This window comes from Opisthocomus hoazin, chromosome 7 (assembly GCF_030867145.1).
Source record: "Opisthocomus hoazin isolate bOpiHoa1 chromosome 7, bOpiHoa1.hap1, whole genome shotgun sequence".
NCBI classification, from domain to species: domain Eukaryota; kingdom Metazoa; phylum Chordata; class Aves; order Opisthocomiformes; family Opisthocomidae; genus Opisthocomus; species Opisthocomus hoazin.
The window spans coordinates 45,075,705-45,094,122 of NC_134420.1; the positions used below are offsets into that span (position 1 = coordinate 45,075,705).

Here is an 18,418-nt window from a genome sequence, read left to right on the forward strand (position 1 = left end):
AAGAAAAGCAAATTCGTAAGTAAGTGCAGGCTCATTAAGGAAATCTGTAAGGAGGTCCCTGGATGCTCAGGTTCTCAGCGGAGGATAAAGGCACAGTAACCAGCACAGACACACTCTGCAGAGTATCTTCATCTGTGTGGTGGAAAGATAATTTCATAGTTCCTTAAATATCCCAGCCTTTCATTCTTTGTCAGCATTTAAGACTTCTTCAATTCTGCTACTAATCACCCAGAGGATTACACCACTTTTTTTTCCTGCAACATTTAAAGAACTCTACATATTCTGAGGCTCTCACAGGTGCGTTAATAAAGGTCAGGAAAGACGGCCACAACACAGGCAAGCTGTTGTTTTGCTAGTGTCAGAGTTGTCTGAGCTGGCCAACATACCGTTTTTACTATTACTCATTTACTTTTAGCACATGGGCCCAGGGTGAACGAGCAACACTGCCCACAAGCCTTGTATCAGCTCACACAGGGCATGCAGCACCCTCAGCGCTTCCCGGGAGGGCTTCGCTTCCGAGGCTTGCGGGGGGCACCGCAGGCAGAGGAGGTGATGAGCCAGCACCTTGAAGCGGGAGCACCAAGGGGACGGGGAGACCCTGGCTGCACAGCACGGACCCTCCCTGGGGCCACCACCGCCACCCGGGACACCTCTCGTGGGCCTGGCAGCACCACACCACGGAGCTGTTGTTCCCCTTTGGCTCAGGGAAGGTCTCTCTCTGCTGCCAGAGAGAGGCAGGGTTTAGACTGGCACAGTCACACTTGGCAAGTACCCCAAACACACCTCAAGGGTCCTCCCAAAACCGTCAGAGCTTCTGAGGCTGCTAAGACATTACCACACTACATAAACAGAGAGATGAACGGCTCTCAAGTGTTTGTTATCACAGCAGTAGCACCAAATTAAGGCTAATTGATGAGACCAGTTATCTCCTATGTTAACTTTCAAGGAAGCTGTTTCAATCACCCCCCACCCACCTTTTGCTCCCCCCCCACACCTTTTCAGCTAACTGTACATTTATTCCTGCATAGGATTTTGTATAAATGAATATTTATGGGTAAAACTCATTAAAATTACCTATAATAAATTATCATCAGATATAATTTCTGCTATGCTTAAACAACATGCATAGCCTTTACCTCAAAGGCTCTGCCTGCACACAAAGTTGTACTGCTGATTTCACGTGTTCATTACAACAGTACGATCTCTAGTGTGGGTGCAATTAAAGGCGATGAATGTGTATACAGTGACACAGCATCTTTCCATGCAGGAAGGGAAAGAAGCTGTTTAGATTCAAGGCAATTTTGTGATAATATAACTATACACCTGTTCTAAGGTTAGGCAATAAAAACATATTAGTAAAAAAAATAAATAAATCCCTCAGTGTTGTGGTGCCTGCCCTCCGCACAGCTGGTACTTGCACCAGTAAGACGTGTGTAAACAGAAATTAGGCAACTCTGAACAAAGAAACCATCCATAAACACAGTCATGCAAGCAGCACACCACAAACTGAGCTCCAGCCTTACATTTGCACATCTTAAAGCTATTTACAAAAGCTCATAGACCAGGAAGCCTGGTCCTAAACCCAGCTGTGAGGCAACATCAGACTCTGGATTTGAAAGCAGGCTGCTGAATTCCCACTTCTCTTTTCCCACTGGCCAAGACTCTCCCACGGATTTATGCTGCCACCACCCGACAGAGGAGACCAACCCTACGGGCTGGCTGCACCGCGGCCGCTGCTGCCACGGGCTTTGACACCGGGGCAGTGGTCCTGCTGGGGTTCACAGCCATGCCTGAAGGGTGACCTCCCCAGCTTCCCCTCCAGCCACGTCCACGCCTGCCGCTCTGCCTCCCTGCGGTCCCCTCTGGAGCCTTCGCCAGCTATTGCCACCGCTGCTCACTGGAGCCACTGCCCTTGGGAGGTTTCTCAAGACCCGGTTCAGGACTGGGTCTTGAAGTCATAATGTTCTTTGGCATTTAAGGTAGTTTTTGCAGGAAGCGTAGCAACTGTTGAGCAGGGAGGTGGTCTCTCTGGTGTGGGTTCAGGATGTTTCCTCAGGATGCAAAAAGCCTGGAGTGGTCTTTCCGGCTCTGTTCCCTCCTTTTTCCTCTTCCTCTCCAAAACCTTTCCTCTCCAGCAGCCACGGTGACGAAAGCAGCATGTGCTCGGAGCCGGCGCAGGGGTGGGCAGGGTGAGCCAAGCTGGCGGCTGGACGGGGGCCGCTCTCCCAGGATGCCCACGGGTCGGGCAGCCAGAAGCAGCAGCCCTCGTCCCCATCCCTCCTGTTTCCTGGGATGGAGGTGAGAGGTGGTGGCTGCAGGGGCACGACAGGTGGTGGGGAGGGGTCAGAAAGACCCTGGCGTGAAGCTGCAGGTGGCTTTGCTAGAGGTGTGGAGCTCAAGTGCTTCTCTGTGGTTGGAAACGCAGAGGGGGAAGATAGCACAGATACTTGGCGGCACATCAGAGATCCAGGGATATACATGCGTATTTAGGTGTGGGGGTGAAGTAGGTACTATGTCTGCCTATAGCTACGGTCACCATTGGCACAACTGGGGCCTTTCCTAACTGCAACCAAGACATTGCACTACTACAGCTCATACTCAGCAGCAATAGCTTCTACGGATGGTAAGCAGTAAAACAGGCTTTTAACCAAGTGCCAGCAAAAGACAAAAGTAAACTAAGACAGAAAATTAAACTTTATTTGCTTCAGTTGAAGACATCTTAGGTAAGCATAAAGAAACAAACAAACAAAAACCACGTCAACTACATTTTCATCCTTGACAAGAAATTATCACTGTGAGCGTCAGGCTGGCACTGAGCCTCTAAGTCACCAGTCTGACGTCAAGTCACGCACTGAGAAATATAATGGCAAAAAGTACAACCTTGACACTTCGGTCTTTGATCACTATCAAATGTTGAATTACAGCGAATTTGGCAACGAGGACTGGCATTCGCAAATCCTCTCATCGCTCCTCCATGAAGAGGAAGTCTGTGAAAGAGTTAACCAGCCAGTGACCCTTCCTGTTGGCCACAGACACCAGGCACATGCTCCACAGACAGCAGAAGACAGAGGACAAGTTGATTTAGGGAAGCTGAAACACCGGTGAATAGTGTAAAGACAGAGTTATCAATACATCCCGGGGGAGCCTATTCTGTTTGTGCACATCTAGTCATATGCTGTGGTTCCTACACCTTAACACCTGATGACACATTACAGCATTCACAGCGAAGCTTCTCCTTTTTCCACTTCTCAAACCACTTTTACCTGATTTCCCGTAGGGAATCTGAAGGGGAAAGTGCAGTTACACCTACAGTTTGCAGCAGCAAGCACAACACCCTAAGGCTGTTAACAACCTAGGAACAGGCAAGCTGAGGATGAATTGACTCTTCCTCTCCCCCCCCCCTTTATTTTTTCCATATCTCCTTCCCAAATTCCCCTGGTTCTGCATGTTTTTTTCTACCTGCATGGTCCAGCGAGGGGCTGTGCACAAGAGACTTTTGTCGCTCCCTGGAGCCTCGGGGCAGTTGGGAGGCTCCACGCCAGCACCCACTGCCTCGGAGCCCATCCCAGGCTTTTCCCACGCAGGGTGGCGTTCCCCAGCCTGCACTGACTAGCACCTATCTCCCTGTATGCACTGCTGAAATAACGGGTGCTGTTCATGGCATGACAGGTTTGCTGCAAGACAGTCAATTGCAAAGGCCAGATAAAGAAATCTTAACTGCCATCTATAACTTCCATCAGGTAAGGCTCCTTGGTCCCTCCCAAGACAACATGTAAAAGACAGCCCACATTTCAAATCTAAGAGAAAATGTAGACAAACATCTGGGACAGCACCAGACATCACTGCAACTTTTCCTGAAGTTTTCTAAACATATTCTAGCATAGCCTAAGCCAAGCACAAAGGATGTGCTTCAGTCCCATTCACTTCAAAGAGCCTTTAAAAAAAGTACTTAAGTGAATTGCTGAACTGGGGCCAAAACTTTAAAGACATTTGCCTTATCAATTTGTACTAAAAAAATACAGTGCAAGAAGACATAAGCAATGATTACTTAATATTATTATGACTTACAGAGAAGAAAAATGCAAACATACTTCTCATTTGGATTTTCACTTGCAAAAAGCAAGCACAGAGAAGAGCCTATTCTGACCAAAGGATCTGTATGAACTAGATGTAGATGAGACTCAGAATGGTTATCTTTTTCTTGCAAAGTAGGATGCAATTCCCTGATGTTTGGCAAAAGATGTGGCTACCTTGCCACTCCCAGCTGACAAAGCTTTGGACAAACTGCTTCCAGTCTGTGCAGATAGTGTGTTATGCTGTACTCCTGCAATTTATGCTACTCATTTTAAACTGGGTGGCTCTCGGCATAAACATTTAGTAAGCCTCCATGGAATCATTACAGTCAGCAAAATCTCTTGCATTGCTTTAGCTGCGAAAAATCAGAACAACTAGTAGCTTGTTTAATCAACTGCTTTCTATTAAGCACTTTGCACGGTGGCACTAAGTTTCTTTGTCTACTAATCTTATCAAAACATAATGACAAGAGAAAAACGACTGTAGGGAAAAGCTCCTTTCTGTCACTAAGAGATACTAGATGCATATGTGTGAGTGAGTGATGGAGGGGAAATGGGGCTTACGGCTCTCTCCAGATCACTCACAGGAACGGTCAGAAGTGGCGTGCTGACGGGATGACATGCCTGTGAACAGTTTAAACAGTAGGAGACGGATCATCTACTTGCCATGAGCCTCCTTCATCCACTTTCTTCCTTCACCTCACTGTCTGAACAGCTAAAGAGACCTTGCTTTTCTGACCAATTCCCTGACATCTCTTTTCAAAGCAATAAAAGGTCTAAAACAAATTGATATGCAATGTTACACATCCATCTAAATCTTTTGTCAAGCCCCCGTCACGTTCCATGCCAACGCATCAGCTACTCACCCTGGAGCCCACCACAGGGGCCATCAGCTGCCCCAGGCACAGGCACCAGCAGCAGTTCCCAAAACACCTCTATCTGAGAGCTCCTCGACTAATCCAATAAAACCTTTTCACAGAAGCTTAGGGAGTCTTGTTTTGCAGGCAGCTTCCTAACAACGTTGTTTCAGTCTTCAGCTTTGTGACAGAAGGATTACAGTCATGATAAATCCAATCCAGGGTTTCAAATTCCCCCGAGTTGATATGCACACACCGTCCTTCCCCATAAATCTAAAACAGGCAACATTCACTCACAGGCTTCCCTTCCTGACCTCCTCATTCTCACTGCAAGATGGATGAGTGCTATGCGGCCTACTAGTGCCAAAGGACCACTTGCCCCTGACCTATTACACAACGGAAGAAGGCAATCCAATTGAAACAGCACAAGATAAAACTTTTTAAAAAGTGAATACCTAAAAAAAAAAATTGAAAAATAGTACTTTGACTTTTTAAAAGTCATCTTAAACATTCGATGAAAGTATTGATCTCTTACAAGTGTGTCCAGCCTGTTCAGCAAACATCAAGATTTCATCTGATTAAAAATGTGTTCATGTTTGGGTCATTGTGATTTTACCTTCTCCCTCTAACCCATGCCTTCCCCATACGGAAAGGAATTACTGAGGGACTACAGATGCTGATGAACATCCCCATCACTAGCACCCAAGGAAAAAAAAAAAGAAAATCTGTGCAGCATAGAAGGAGGACAGAGAAATCACTTCCACATATTAGATCAAGTATGTTGCTTGGGAAGCAGCATGCAGGGTAAGGCTGTATTACCTTGAGCCACCACTCAGATAAGTTTGGAAGTCAAAGAAGGGTTTACTGTGAACTCAAATAAAGACACTGGCGTTAACACAAACAGAATTCTTCATGCAAAGAAACAAGTTCAATTTTACTGTGTACATGCTGTCCTGCACTAAATATTGTGAGCATCAACGCATCTCCGTTTAAATGTACACTGTTATTAGCAGTGAGCTGTAATGAACTGAATTATTCATCAATAATTACCTTGTGAAAAGGCTGTGTACAAAGACTAATAGCAAGGACCAGCTCCCCTCCCTCTCAAAATGCCAGCTCAGCAGGAGGGGGCACTGAACTCTGAATCTTGACGTTTTCTCTGGTGGCTCTCCCAAGGATACTGTGCCTTGCAGTGCTGTACGCAGCCCTGCCAGTCCAAAGGACAAACACTGCCCGTACCCAGAGGCATTAATGCCACCAGTACTACAGTATCCCTCCCCACACAGCTGGGGAAGGCTTACCCTGACATTTAGAGAGCACTGAGCCCTCATACAAAAACAGAGAGGTACATATTTACTTAGGGCTTGCAAGTAACAGGAATATCAGCAGGCATACCAGTAGAGCTACCACTGTAATTCTCTGGCCATAACAGCTGGCATAGTGGTGCTGGGAAACACTGGTACCAGAGCAGTCATGGCAATGAATAAAGCAGGTACTGAGGAAAATGTGCTACCAGCATGGGACAGCTTGAGGAAAACCTCACTGCTTTGCCATCATTGTGTAACTCCAGAGTCTAACAAGACTCATTAAGCACTGCTTGACTGCAAAACTACAGACAATACTAAAAAACAAACAAAAAAATCAAGTAATCTGCCCTGATGCCACAAACACATGCACAGACTCAGGATAAAACAGACCACTCTGCTCTTTACACTGCCTGAGAGCTCAGACCTGCTTCCCTTCTCTTACAGGATTAGCCACCTCCTGCCTACCTCTGTGACTACAACTGTAAAGCACATGGACAAGTTCCTAACGCAGTGCAAGAAAGGTCGCTAGGTGGTTACAGACTTCTCCACAGGAGAGGGAAAGGAGGACCACCAGCAGCCACCTGGCTGCCAAAGGCTCTGATGTGACACACACGGAAGACGGCACATTTTTCCCACTGCCTGCCATGGAATAACTCTACCAGTGCACTACAGTCCAGTTCTTAACTGTGATGATACATAACAGGTACCAAATTCAAGCTGCCTGTAACTTCAACATCCAAGTATGAGCCCAAACACCATTTCATAGAGGCTCCTCATGCTTCTGAACCCACTTACACATTTGTGCATCGCTGTCTGTAAAATATTGACTTGTTTCTCCAATACCCTGTCCCTGCTGAGTGAAGAAGCAATCTAAAAGCTTCTCCGAGTGCCTCTTTCAGAGAAGTATCTTTTGAAAGTTTCAAAAAGTCATTGAGAATAATTTGACGAAGAACAAAAACAAGAGCTAATATGCCCAGGTTTATATTCATTTAATGCTCTGATTGTCAAGTAAAAATTATACATTCCTGTGTATAATTAACCAGGCTAACTAATCTTGCTTGACAAACACAGATATAAACATCAGCGTTGACTCTGAGCCAAAGCAACCACGCTAGGATCTGTGCCAAAGCTGAATTCCTCAGTCTGATATCATAAAACGACTTGTCTGTTGTATTTACAGTTCCAGTGGCTCTGGACTCTGCCGGCAGCTGGCCAGAAGAACAGATTTGAACTTACCCATTATGCCAGAACATGTGCATTTGATTAGAAGAAAGAGAAATTATGCGTATTTCTTCTGGATGGTGGTATTCATCAGACCTCCCATTGTAAACTAATTGCAAGGCATGCTGCTATGCAAGTATCAGAAATCCTCTCTAACATATAATAAACCAGTATATTTCTATAGGCAGTATTGCTCTTCAGCTCTACAGCCAGTTTGCTGTTATCCCACTCCTTACATCTGCACCTCAAATCACGGTTTGAGGTTTCACTGAATGCAGCATTTCACTCCGGGTTTTAATTGCAAAGGATAGAATTTGAATGCTATAGAACAGAACTTTTCTTTCTTCATACATAAATGCAAAAATACGTCACCTTATTACCTGAGTTATGAGGGACTTGGTGAAACCACTCAACCCAAGCCCGGGACATTTCATGCATTTCTTCAGTCCTCAGGAACAGAAATCTTGGCAACAACCTGCTAGACAGACCATGTTTCAAAACCCGCCTAAGAACACCCCATCGTGCGGTGGGCAGTAGGACACACTCTGGTTTTCACCAAACACTTGCTAGCCATGAAGTGGCACCTGAGAAGACCTCCTTCTCCTGCAGCAGTCAGTGAGGGCCCACCACCACGGGGTGAGGAAGGAGGTGTCATGGCTACAAGCGGAGGATGCAGAAAACAACCCATTAACAAAGTGTAAGGCCCACACAGGTTTTGAAGCAAGTTTTCAAGAGGGTTCACATCCCACAGGGACTTCCAAATTAGTTAATCTCATATTGAAAACACATTTTTTTAACTTCAGGCCATATACTTGACACTGAATGCGAGCAGTTGGGTTCTGAGCTAAAAACATCAGTCATGGGCTTCCTTCAACTACGGTCAGCTCTTAGCATTATGACTTATTTTCTAACCAGCAGAGCTCACTGGTGTCCAGCAAGCCCAAGACGAGCTCAAGGTCCCTGCAGGCAGCCCTGACATGGATTTCAACCCATGGCAGCACGCAAGAGGGTACCAGTGACTCACAGCAGCACACACTGCTGTCAGGATCGGGGTGCAGAGTCCACGCAGAGCGCAGCCACGCCAGCTCAAAGTACCTTTTCCCCCTCGCCCGTGAGGGCCATCGCAGCTGGCTGGCAGCACAGCAAGCGCCAACTCAGATGAGGTGGCCCAGGGCAGCAAGCACCAAGAGCATCGGTCTGGGACATTGCAAGGACAGCTGCCCTTCTCCAGCAGAGCCAGCCACAATGGAATAGCCACAGCCTCTCAGCAGCAGATGAGCTACCCAGGCACCTTGCTGCAAACGCAGCCTTTGCACCGGCCAGCTGACCCAGTTCTGGCCAGCCCCTGTCCCCTGCCTCTCCGCAGAAGGGAATTCCAGGGCTCTCCAGGTCTGCAGCATCTGAGGCTGCCAAAGGGACTGATATCCGAAACTCCACAGCATCTGGCACATCCGCAGCTTCCAATTCTTAAAAAAAATTCCTATGTCTTGAAGGAGAAATTTCTCAAATGGAATATTTTCCTGTCTTGTTTTGGGGAGGTTTCCTTAATGTTGTTGCTTTGATTTATTTATAATACAGGGATTATTTTTCTACAGGGCAGACATTTCACTGCCTAAAAAACTTTTTAATAGTCACTTGGAAAATTTTACAATACGTGGCAGGCCCCCGTGCCACGTCTGCATCTGAGCAATACACATGTGCAAGTGGGCTCAAACTTTTCACACACAGCATCAGCTCAACCATCCTCTCAAGCTCCCACAAACCCTAATTAACCCCAAGAAGGGACTTTGGGACTGAGGAGTCAGCAACTGCAGCACATCACCCTTTCACCCGCAGTCACCGGAGCACCACCTGAGCCAGGGACACGCCAGGTGACTGGCCATGGAGACCAAGCTGGGGCCTCGCTTCCCAGCCCAAAGCACCTGCCAGCTTTTCTCCACCAAGCATCAAAGCTCCAGCAGGGTGGAGACAGGCCCTCAAAACCAGACAGACCGCTGTCCTCTGGCCAGAGCGTCCCTCTGTACCAGGACATGAATCTTCTCACTCTGAGAAGACTGGACCTGGGTCAACAACGCCTCAGTGATATCCTTAGTCATTTACCTGCTAGAAAAGGGGAACCGTCATATTCTTCTACTAGAAAATGGAAACTGTAGTTGAGGAGAATGCAGAAGACAACAAGCAGTGCACTGGGTCTGTCAACAGAAGAGTCCTTTGGCAGAATGTTATCTGGTTATTTTGATCGTTTAACCATGTCAGCTAATGTTTTAAAATACGACTTACTCCAAAGATAGACTTGGATCACTGGTGTACAAAGATGAAAGGTTACATTTCGTTATTAGCCCTCAAATGTCAACCAATAGCTCTTAAGAGTATCCAGTACCCTTGTAAAACTTTACTTCCATCCATTCCCTTTGACGCATATCGTTTAACTTTCTTGTAATGCCACTGAAACTCAACTGGAAACAGCAAAATCCTAACTAACTCATCTCTCTCATGTAGCTACAGGGAAAGCTTCCTTTACTGGACAAAAGTCATTCTTTTCTTACGTTTGTGTAGCTACAAAAACAACACAAAGCACTTCACACCAAGCAGACACTAAGCTGACAGAAGTTCATTTACTAGGCAAACCTCTCCCCCTCTTCCACCACTTAGGCTGAAGATTAAAGTCATACTGTTGTTTTAAAAGGATAAATCTCTTAAGAATGATGAGGCTGATGATTTTTTCCATGACAAGAGTCACCATGTAGCCAAAGGCTTGCTCTGGACTCTTAGCCCCATCTAATACCTATATCCCAAACCAATAAAATATAATAGCACACGTCCAGCTAAGAACTTCTGGTCCAGTTGCTCAGAAACACCCCGCACCCCCCCAAATGTTAAGCTGTGGAAGTTTTCTGAGCATCCATTTATGTGTATAATCTAGCAGATACAATAAAAAAACACCGAACTTCAAATTGGGATTTTTGTGTATGCATTCACAAGACTTCAGAAGATACACAAAATGGGCAAGTTTAATGGCAGAAGGGAAATGTCTATAGGTGACGCGGGAACCTGAACGCACTGTAGTAGTCAGTTGATTAGTCACAGGAACGATCTTGCTGCTGAAGGCATCCCACATCTCAGTTACAGACAGCAGCTGCTACTCCAGGGCCTTACACATGCGCAGTATTTATTATTTTAAAGGGATTGGTTACTATTAATTTCTGATGGAAATTCCTCTGCGTTTAGTTACACAAATGATATTGATTTCCTTTCAGCCCTGGACTGTTGTGTAGCACTTTCATGGGCTGTTTGGAGTCTGACACCTTCCACGCTAAAGCACGAGGGCCAAAAGGCTCTCTTTGTAGTAAGTAGCTTGGTATCTATTTATAAAGCAAGTTTTGTCCTGTCTGTTATTACTATTTGTACAAAAATAACTGCAAGAATACTGCAACTCAGTTTTAAAATCATCTCTACAACCCAACGTCACTCCCCAGAAGATCTTTCTCCCCAGCCTGTGCCAACAGCCTTCATTCATCCAGTTGACTCTTTCTCCAAATACCTTGTAAAAATGCTGGACTGTCTCCGTTCAGTCCGTCCAACTCTAATGCAAGCCCCCGTTTCGGGCACGGTGGCCAGCAACACAATGCAATGGAGCAATGCTCCATCAGTAGTAATCAGGCAAACAGGAGTCACCCAGAGAAAGAACTAGGATGACCTTCAAGGCATGCCAAAGCAGGATGGTTATTTATACCTCCTAACACCAAACAGGATCCCACCAGGAATAAGTGAAATCCAGTCTACTCCCATTTTAAAATCAAGTCTACCCAGCTTTAACTGAATTGATGATCAGTAGTTCAATGGAGCCCAGCACAGGAGCAATGTTTTAACCTTTTATTGTTACCATCACTGTGTGGAGGGAATTGGAGGGGGCGGGGGAGGAAAAAGCACAGGTTTTAAGGTGTTCCCAAGCAACTTGTAAACATCACCATATTGTGTTCTTAGTTTTCTGTGAAAAAAAAAAAAAAAAATCTCTCCACCACTAACACATCCCCTTAGTTCAGTGCAAGTTGGGAGCAAAAGAAATGCCTAACTTTTCACTTCTGTCATTTTTCACAAGGTTCACCTCTTCTGTCACATCTCAAAAAGAAGTGGATGGTTTGAAAGTATGCTACATGTTATAGAATTCAAGTCAGAAATAAAGAAATAGGCACATTTTCAGCGTTCAGGACAAGGAAACAAACCTAGTTCCACGCCAGTCCACTTTGCCACAGCAAAAGAGACCAGGGAAGAAAAGCCAAGTTAGCCCAAGCTGAAGTAACAACACTGCAAGCGCCAACAAACCTAATTGGGAAAGAAACCTGTAATACGGGCGTCCTCTCCATTTCTGAGCAAGAAAGCCCAGAAACACCACCTCTCCTCTCCGAAGCAAAGTTCGCTGTGCTCGGCCTGAGCATCCCTCGTTCCGTGCCCCACAGCCACGGCCGCGGCCCAGCCCCTCGGCACGCATCGGACCGCCGAACCACCGGGGGTAAACCCACCCCCTGGGCGCCAACACCCCAACAGCCGGACCCGAGCCGTGTGCGTGGGCAGGGAGCTTCTCCCCCCACCCGAGACAGCCCTCCGCAGGGGGCTCACGGTGCAGGCCAGGCTTTTTCAGCGGGGCACCCCCCGCGCTGGCGGGCCCCGCTCTCCCCGGCTGGAGAGCGCCCGGCCGCCGGCAGCGCCCGGCCGGCTGCAGAGCCATCCCCGGTGGCACACAAGCAAGGGGCCTGCCCGGGTCCCGGCAGCCGAGGAGCCCGGCGAGGACCCGGCCCGGGGCACCGCGGTGAGCGCTGCCGGCACCGGGGACCCCGTCAGCGGGGCTGCCTGAGCCGCAGACGCCCGCGGACTGCCCGGACGCGACCCGGGGATCGGGGCGGGGGGGGCACCCCGTGGAAACTTCCCGCCAGGTCCCACCGAGAGCTGCGAGGCGGGCTGGTCGGTCCGGGAGCCGGTGCCCCGCGGCCCCTTACCTTGGATCGCTCCTTCACGTAGTACTTGCCGAGCCGGCTGCCGCAGTACATCACCAGCCGGTCTATCAGCGTGAGGAGGAAGTTGATGGCCTCGCAGCCCTCCTCCGTGCCCCCGATCCACTTGATCTGGTCGCCGCGGAGGTGCCGCTTGGCGACGCCGCGGCTGGGGCCGGCCAGCTGCCCGTCGGCCAGCTCCCCGTCGCGGTGCATCCGCTTCACCCGCTCCAGCACGCAGTCCCCCACCACCTCCCCCAGGAAGTTGTCCAGGTAGCAGAACCCGATGTCGTGCAAGCAGGGCACGACGTACTCCAGGGCGATCCTCTCCAGGTCCAGCCTCATAATGTGCCCCAGCGGCATGGCGCTGCCCTGCCGGCGCCCGCGTCGGGAGGCGATGCCCGCCCGGCCGCCGCCGGCTCCAGGCCGAGCCGGGCAGGGGCTCCGCCGCGGCGGGGGGCCAGGCGAGGCGACACAAGCCGAAACTTCGGGCTGGGCTGCGCTCCGCTGCGGCGGTGCTGCCGGAGCCCGGCGGTACTGCCGGAGCCCGAGCGGCGTGCGGGACCCTCCCCGCTCCTCCTCCTGCCCCCCGGCAGCCCCCGCCCGCTCGACGGCGGCGGCGGCAGATGGCCCGGCGCTGATTAACACGCCGGCTACGTGCGGGATGTGTGCTCGCCCCACCGCCCGCTCGCGCCGCGCCGCCGCACGTGGGTGGAGCCCGCCCCGCGCCGCGCGGTTCGCCCCGCCCGCTCCCCGCCCGCGGCGGCCCAGTCAAGCCAATCGGCTGCCGCGGGGCGGGGCCAGCCCGCGGGGGACCGAGCGGCGGGGGCTTCCACACGTGCCGCGGAGGGCGTGGCCTAGGGTCCCGCAAGCCCCGCCTCACCGGGGAGTGGGCGTGGCCAGCGCCATTGAGGAATTCTCCACTTGCATGTCGGCGGTCACGGCGCGGGGGTTACGCGCGTTTCACCCCCAAAAAGGGCAAAATCCGCGCTAGTTGTTTTCTTCCCCTTCGAGCGGCGAACCGTCCCGGGATGACAGGCAGCCCGGGTCGCGTACCCCACGGGTGTCCTCCCTGAATTCGGCAGTACCCGCGCCACGGAGCGTTACGCTAAGCACACGTCCAGCCTAGAACTGAGTCGAAAGTTACGCCCGGACAGCTCTGTCGAGAGCCAAGCAGTACTTTTTTTGTCAGATAAATTCATCTGCGGTGAGATAACGGATTGTCGAAGGACTTTATTTGATTTAGGTACACACTTCACCTTAAAGTGCAGTTATAATTAATAAGAAACAATTCTGAATCTTATTAATCCCTTAACACTTATCCGAAAAATCAGTCAGGCATGGTAAGCTGAGAGCAGCTAGAACAATCAGCAAGGGATGCAAGATTAATTCAACTGCAAAATGTCAAAGTTATAAAATTTGGGTACATGAGGAAGCATTATTGCTGCGCTGTTGTACTGTTCACACAGTTTTGTCTCAGAAAAGCCATCATGTGCCAAAATCCTTTGAGTTTTTCCCCCTCCTCCTTGCTTACATGCCCATGCATGCACACAGTCCTGTGCCAGAATCAAGTATTTGCAGACCCTGAACATCTAGCCTTTTTATCACGTGTGATGCTGCCAGTTCAACAAGTCAACGGCTGAGAGGGGTATCTTCTGGCTGTAGCTGAAGTTGGTCATTTAAGCTCTGTTCTTCTCCTTTTGAGAATTTGAAATGATGAGTTAGGCAGATCTGCATCAGGAAAAGCCACCTTAGAGAGTCAGAGATGCGTCTTATAAAGCGGAGTCCGCAGCCCCACTTGCAGACTGATCTTCACAGGGTTGTAAATACTGTTACTCCACAAGCATTGATAAGTCGTGTCTTCCCCAGGAGGGCACCCACTGCCCTTTGTTGGCAAATCAGATTTTCTGGTGGACGGTATGCTTGTTCCCTTGAACCATGATGTGTTTTTCACATCTAGCATTTGCAATAGCAGTCAGACGCATTACTTTTCCACGTGAAGATAAAACACCAGGAGCAACAAGCCCCAAGAGCAGCAATTTTATTTCTTTTGATTTACTGGTGCTGTTTTACTTCATCTGTTTGCCCCTGGCTTTTGTGGGAAGCATGATGATGATGAAGGTAAGGATTGTGATTGCTTGGGTTAGAAACTCTTTGCCCGTGCATACAGGTTGCACCCAGCAATAGTCTCCATATCATTACACTGGAAAGACTTTTTTCACACACCTTCGTCATCACGAATTCCTGCCTAGCCCACAGGCACTCTGCAAGAGCTCTCTGGCTCGCCTTAGGGGTACCAAACCTGAGTGGAGAGATGCTGGGCTATGACTGCAGTAACTCCCAAGTGAGGTCATCGACTTGCTGATGCAAGAGGCAAAGCAGTCCTCAATGTACACTATCCTGCACAAGGCCCTCCCAGAGGAATAGCAGATCCAGAGCAGGACCAGACACTGAAGCCTCCCGAGCACTTCTGGTGACCGCTCCATGGCTCCCCCCGAACAGAGCTATGGCAGCACAGGCAATACGAGAGTGTTGCACAGGTCACCAATAAAGGGATGAAGGTGTGAAGTAAGGCAATTCGCAATGCCACCTGCACCTTTGGACATGCACAAAGTTTGTTTATAGTGCTGTGTATCACAGGCATGAAAGGCATCACCACATTTTAATTAAAAATCCTACACCACTCAATTATAGATGAGCTATCTCTCTGCTGTGTAAAGCTCTTTTTATTCTTACACTGTAGAAACTTTTATTTTCCCTTCTAAAATTAATTCTATATTTTCATGTTTTCCATTCTAGAATCTTATTTTCAAAGCTCTTTGGAGTCCTGTGTGTCTGTTGCTTATATCTGCTTCCATGGTGCATAATAGAGTTCAGTAGACTAAAACAGGACATTATCACATTGGCAGAATGATTTTCAGGAGGTTTGTTTCAGAGGACAAGAGCAATTGGTAAGTGCCAGTGAAGCCCGGGTACCTTGTTACGTACTCATGTTTTGGGTTTTTTGACAGCGGAGTTTACAGATGAACTGCTTCACACTTTTTAGAGCAGAGAGTTTTAAGTATTTTGAGTTTTGTTTTGAGATTCTTCCTTTCAGAAAGCCAGATCCCTTCAGTGCCAAAAGCTGAAATGCAAAGGCCCCGGAGAGAGAAGAGGAAGAGGGGAGGAGTATTCTTTAGATCAGTGAGAACTGAAAAATAGTATTTTTAACACCTCACAATGTGACGAGGAGCTGATGCCTTACAATCTAGTTCGACACTAGTTGAAGCCGTGCCTACAGAAGGAAGTTTCCTGACGATGTTGGCACGGCTGTACCAATCCCTCTTGCCGAGGGGCAGGCAGTGTTTGTACGGGGATGACACAGCACCGCTAGCACGCCTTGCCACGACTGCTCAAGAGGTCGCTAACCCCACCTGCCCTTCCCACCCCTCTGCTTCAACCTCTCCTCCGCAGGGCTGACAGAGGGGAAAGTGTGTTTTTTCCTCAGCTGCTTCAAAAGCACAAACCCCGGAGCCTTAAACCCACCTTCCCTGCCTTTAACCCACGGAAGCAGCTGAGGCATCAGCGCCTGCGCCGTTCCTCTGCCTGCGGTGCAGGCAGCAACTCCCGGTAGAGCAGCAAAGCAGCTATGTTTTGGGGTGATGTCTCCGCCGACTACAACAGCGAGACTTGCTGGAGCTCCTTTGTCAGCACCCTCAATATTATGTCATACTGAAAGCAGGTGTGAGGGCGAAGGTACATGTCATGGCTTGAGCTGATCTAGCAACTTGTTCAGCGCCTTTTCCCCCACACCCCCTTTTTGCACTCGCTTTGGCACACTTTGGACTCCTCCACAGCCGATCCCATTTGCTAAGGAGGCAGAAAACCAATCCTGAGCAAAACAATAAAGAAAGAGTCATTGTCTGCCTGGTTGGGGAGTTGAATTGTCTCAGGTCAAGTCCCCTGAGACCTGCCAGAAGGATGGGAACCACCAGGGCTGACCCCTCCGGGCAGGGCTGAAGGTTCCATAGCTCACCCCTCGCTGGTACCTTTCCCTCACTGCCAAGGTCGTGTGGCTGGCACTAGGGTTCAAAGTTCGTTAACGTGATAAAACTTCAGGGTAAGCTTTGACTCAGCGTAACATTTGCTAAAGATTGCCTTGCTTGTAGTAGGCTGTTAACATGCATTAAACTGATGCACCAGTATCTTCCAAATCCTAGTCTTGGGAAGAACCAACGCTGTAAAGATCGCTAGAGCTAAGGGAGCTCAGCTAGCGTCAGCGGCAACTGAGTGTTTTCTCAGAGTTTTCCCAAAGCTTTCTAGATGTAAAAATGGCCCCTGCGGAAGCGAGATTCCCAGCTTCCTGATGGGATTAAGTGCTCCTTTCTTGTTCCAGCAGTCCCTGAGGTATGCCGAACCTCAAACTTGCAGTTTTCACTGGCCTGTCGTGCACCTCTTCCCAAGGACTGGGTGTTTGTGGCATGCTGTCAGCTGTTTGAAGGGCCGGGGGTGTTCAGATCCATCCTGCGGGAAGTCAGCAAGAGAGCAGGCTGCAAGTGCAGCCGATGAAGACACATAGTAAATGCAATTAAGGCACAGTCTGACAATATAGCACTTGGCAGTGAATTTTATGGCTATCAACTGTCATAATATCAAGAAGTTGGAATTAAGTATTACTATGAGGAAAAAAAGGAAACTATTGAGACTTTCGTTATGTAAACAGACAAGTTCAATGTGGTAAGTAAATAGCACAAGCAAGGGAAATTATATCTAAGCAGTAAACTGCATTGGAACAGGCTGCCCAGGGAAGTAGTGGAGTCACCATCCATGGAGGTGTTCAAAAAACGTGTCGATATTGTACTTCAGAACATGGTTTAGCAGGCACGGTGGTGTTGGGTTGACAGTTGGACTTGATTAAATTAGAGGTCTTTTCCAGCCTTAATGATTCTATGGTTCTATAAAACTTTGCTAGCATAGTGTTTTTGTAAAATAAAAATTCAGTGATTTTTAAACTGCTAACGTATTTTTAGGAATCTGGTTGTACAGACATCCATACATTTATTTCCATGTCTTAGAGAGGCTCATCTTACCTTCTTGATTTGGAATCCATACGTTTATTTCCATGTCTTAGAGAGGCTCATCTTACCTTCTTGATTTGGACTGATAACTTAAGAACTACATCTCGGGCAAGTACTTACATTTGGAAGGAAATAGAAAATTACCGTAAATAACATTCTGGTTACCTTAAAAATTATTTCCTTTTAAAATACATACTCCTTCCTAGAAACCATATTCTTTGCTACCAAGTCACAGTGTTTCTGGGATTAAACAGTAAACCTCAACAAAAGAGAAATAAGTCTGCACAGAATGGTGCATTGTAGTAAAATAGAGAATCTGTCTAGGAAAGAAAGCATCCACTGATCAGAAGACTGGAGCCGTAGCTGAGTTAGCTGCATTGCCAAGGATTTTGAGTCAGAGAGTCTTCAGAAACATAAATTTTGACACAGCAGAAATCAAAGTTCTCAACATTAAATAGATTTCTACTGAAAGGATCAGGCTTCGATATCTTTCCTATGTCTTTTCTTTCTCAAAGACATTAAGTGGTCATTTAACATCAATATAGACAAATAAAAAGAAAACCAGATATAAAGTGTTTAAAATATCTTCCCTGCTGGTTTGCAGTTGTTGAGTTTTCACACTTCAAGATCTCCCACAGCTTCCAAGGATAACAAAAAATTGGTATATGATGTAAACCAAAATCCCCTTTCTCAAAAAAAAATCCCAAAAAAACCCCAGGAAGATCTTTGGGGATGAACAGTTTTAGGGATCAGACTTTCCACTTTTCCAGTTCTATTAGTCCATGAATAAGCAATAGTTCATTATCTGCATTTTATAATCAAAGCTTCCACTGTGCAATTGTCAGTACAGGCAAACTTCATTTCTGGGAAATCTCTAGCTGGCAGTGAAAATTGCAGTTGTCTTTCAGCAGTTAC

General features: G+C 47.9%; 1 protein-coding gene across 1 annotated transcript in view; it reads right to left on the minus strand.

The window, feature by feature from the left end:
- EGLN3 (egl-9 family hypoxia inducible factor 3) overlaps positions 1-13,127 on the minus strand; it is a 29,955-nt gene extending 16,828 nt beyond the window's left edge. The window contains exon 1 of the mRNA XM_075425655.1: positions 12,453-13,127. Coding sequence (XP_075281770.1) covers positions 12,453-12,809 — 357 coding nt within the window. The 5' untranslated portion in view covers positions 12,810-13,127. The remainder of the gene's footprint in view (positions 1-12,452) is intronic.
- Positions 13,128-18,418: the final 5,291 nt, after the last annotated feature.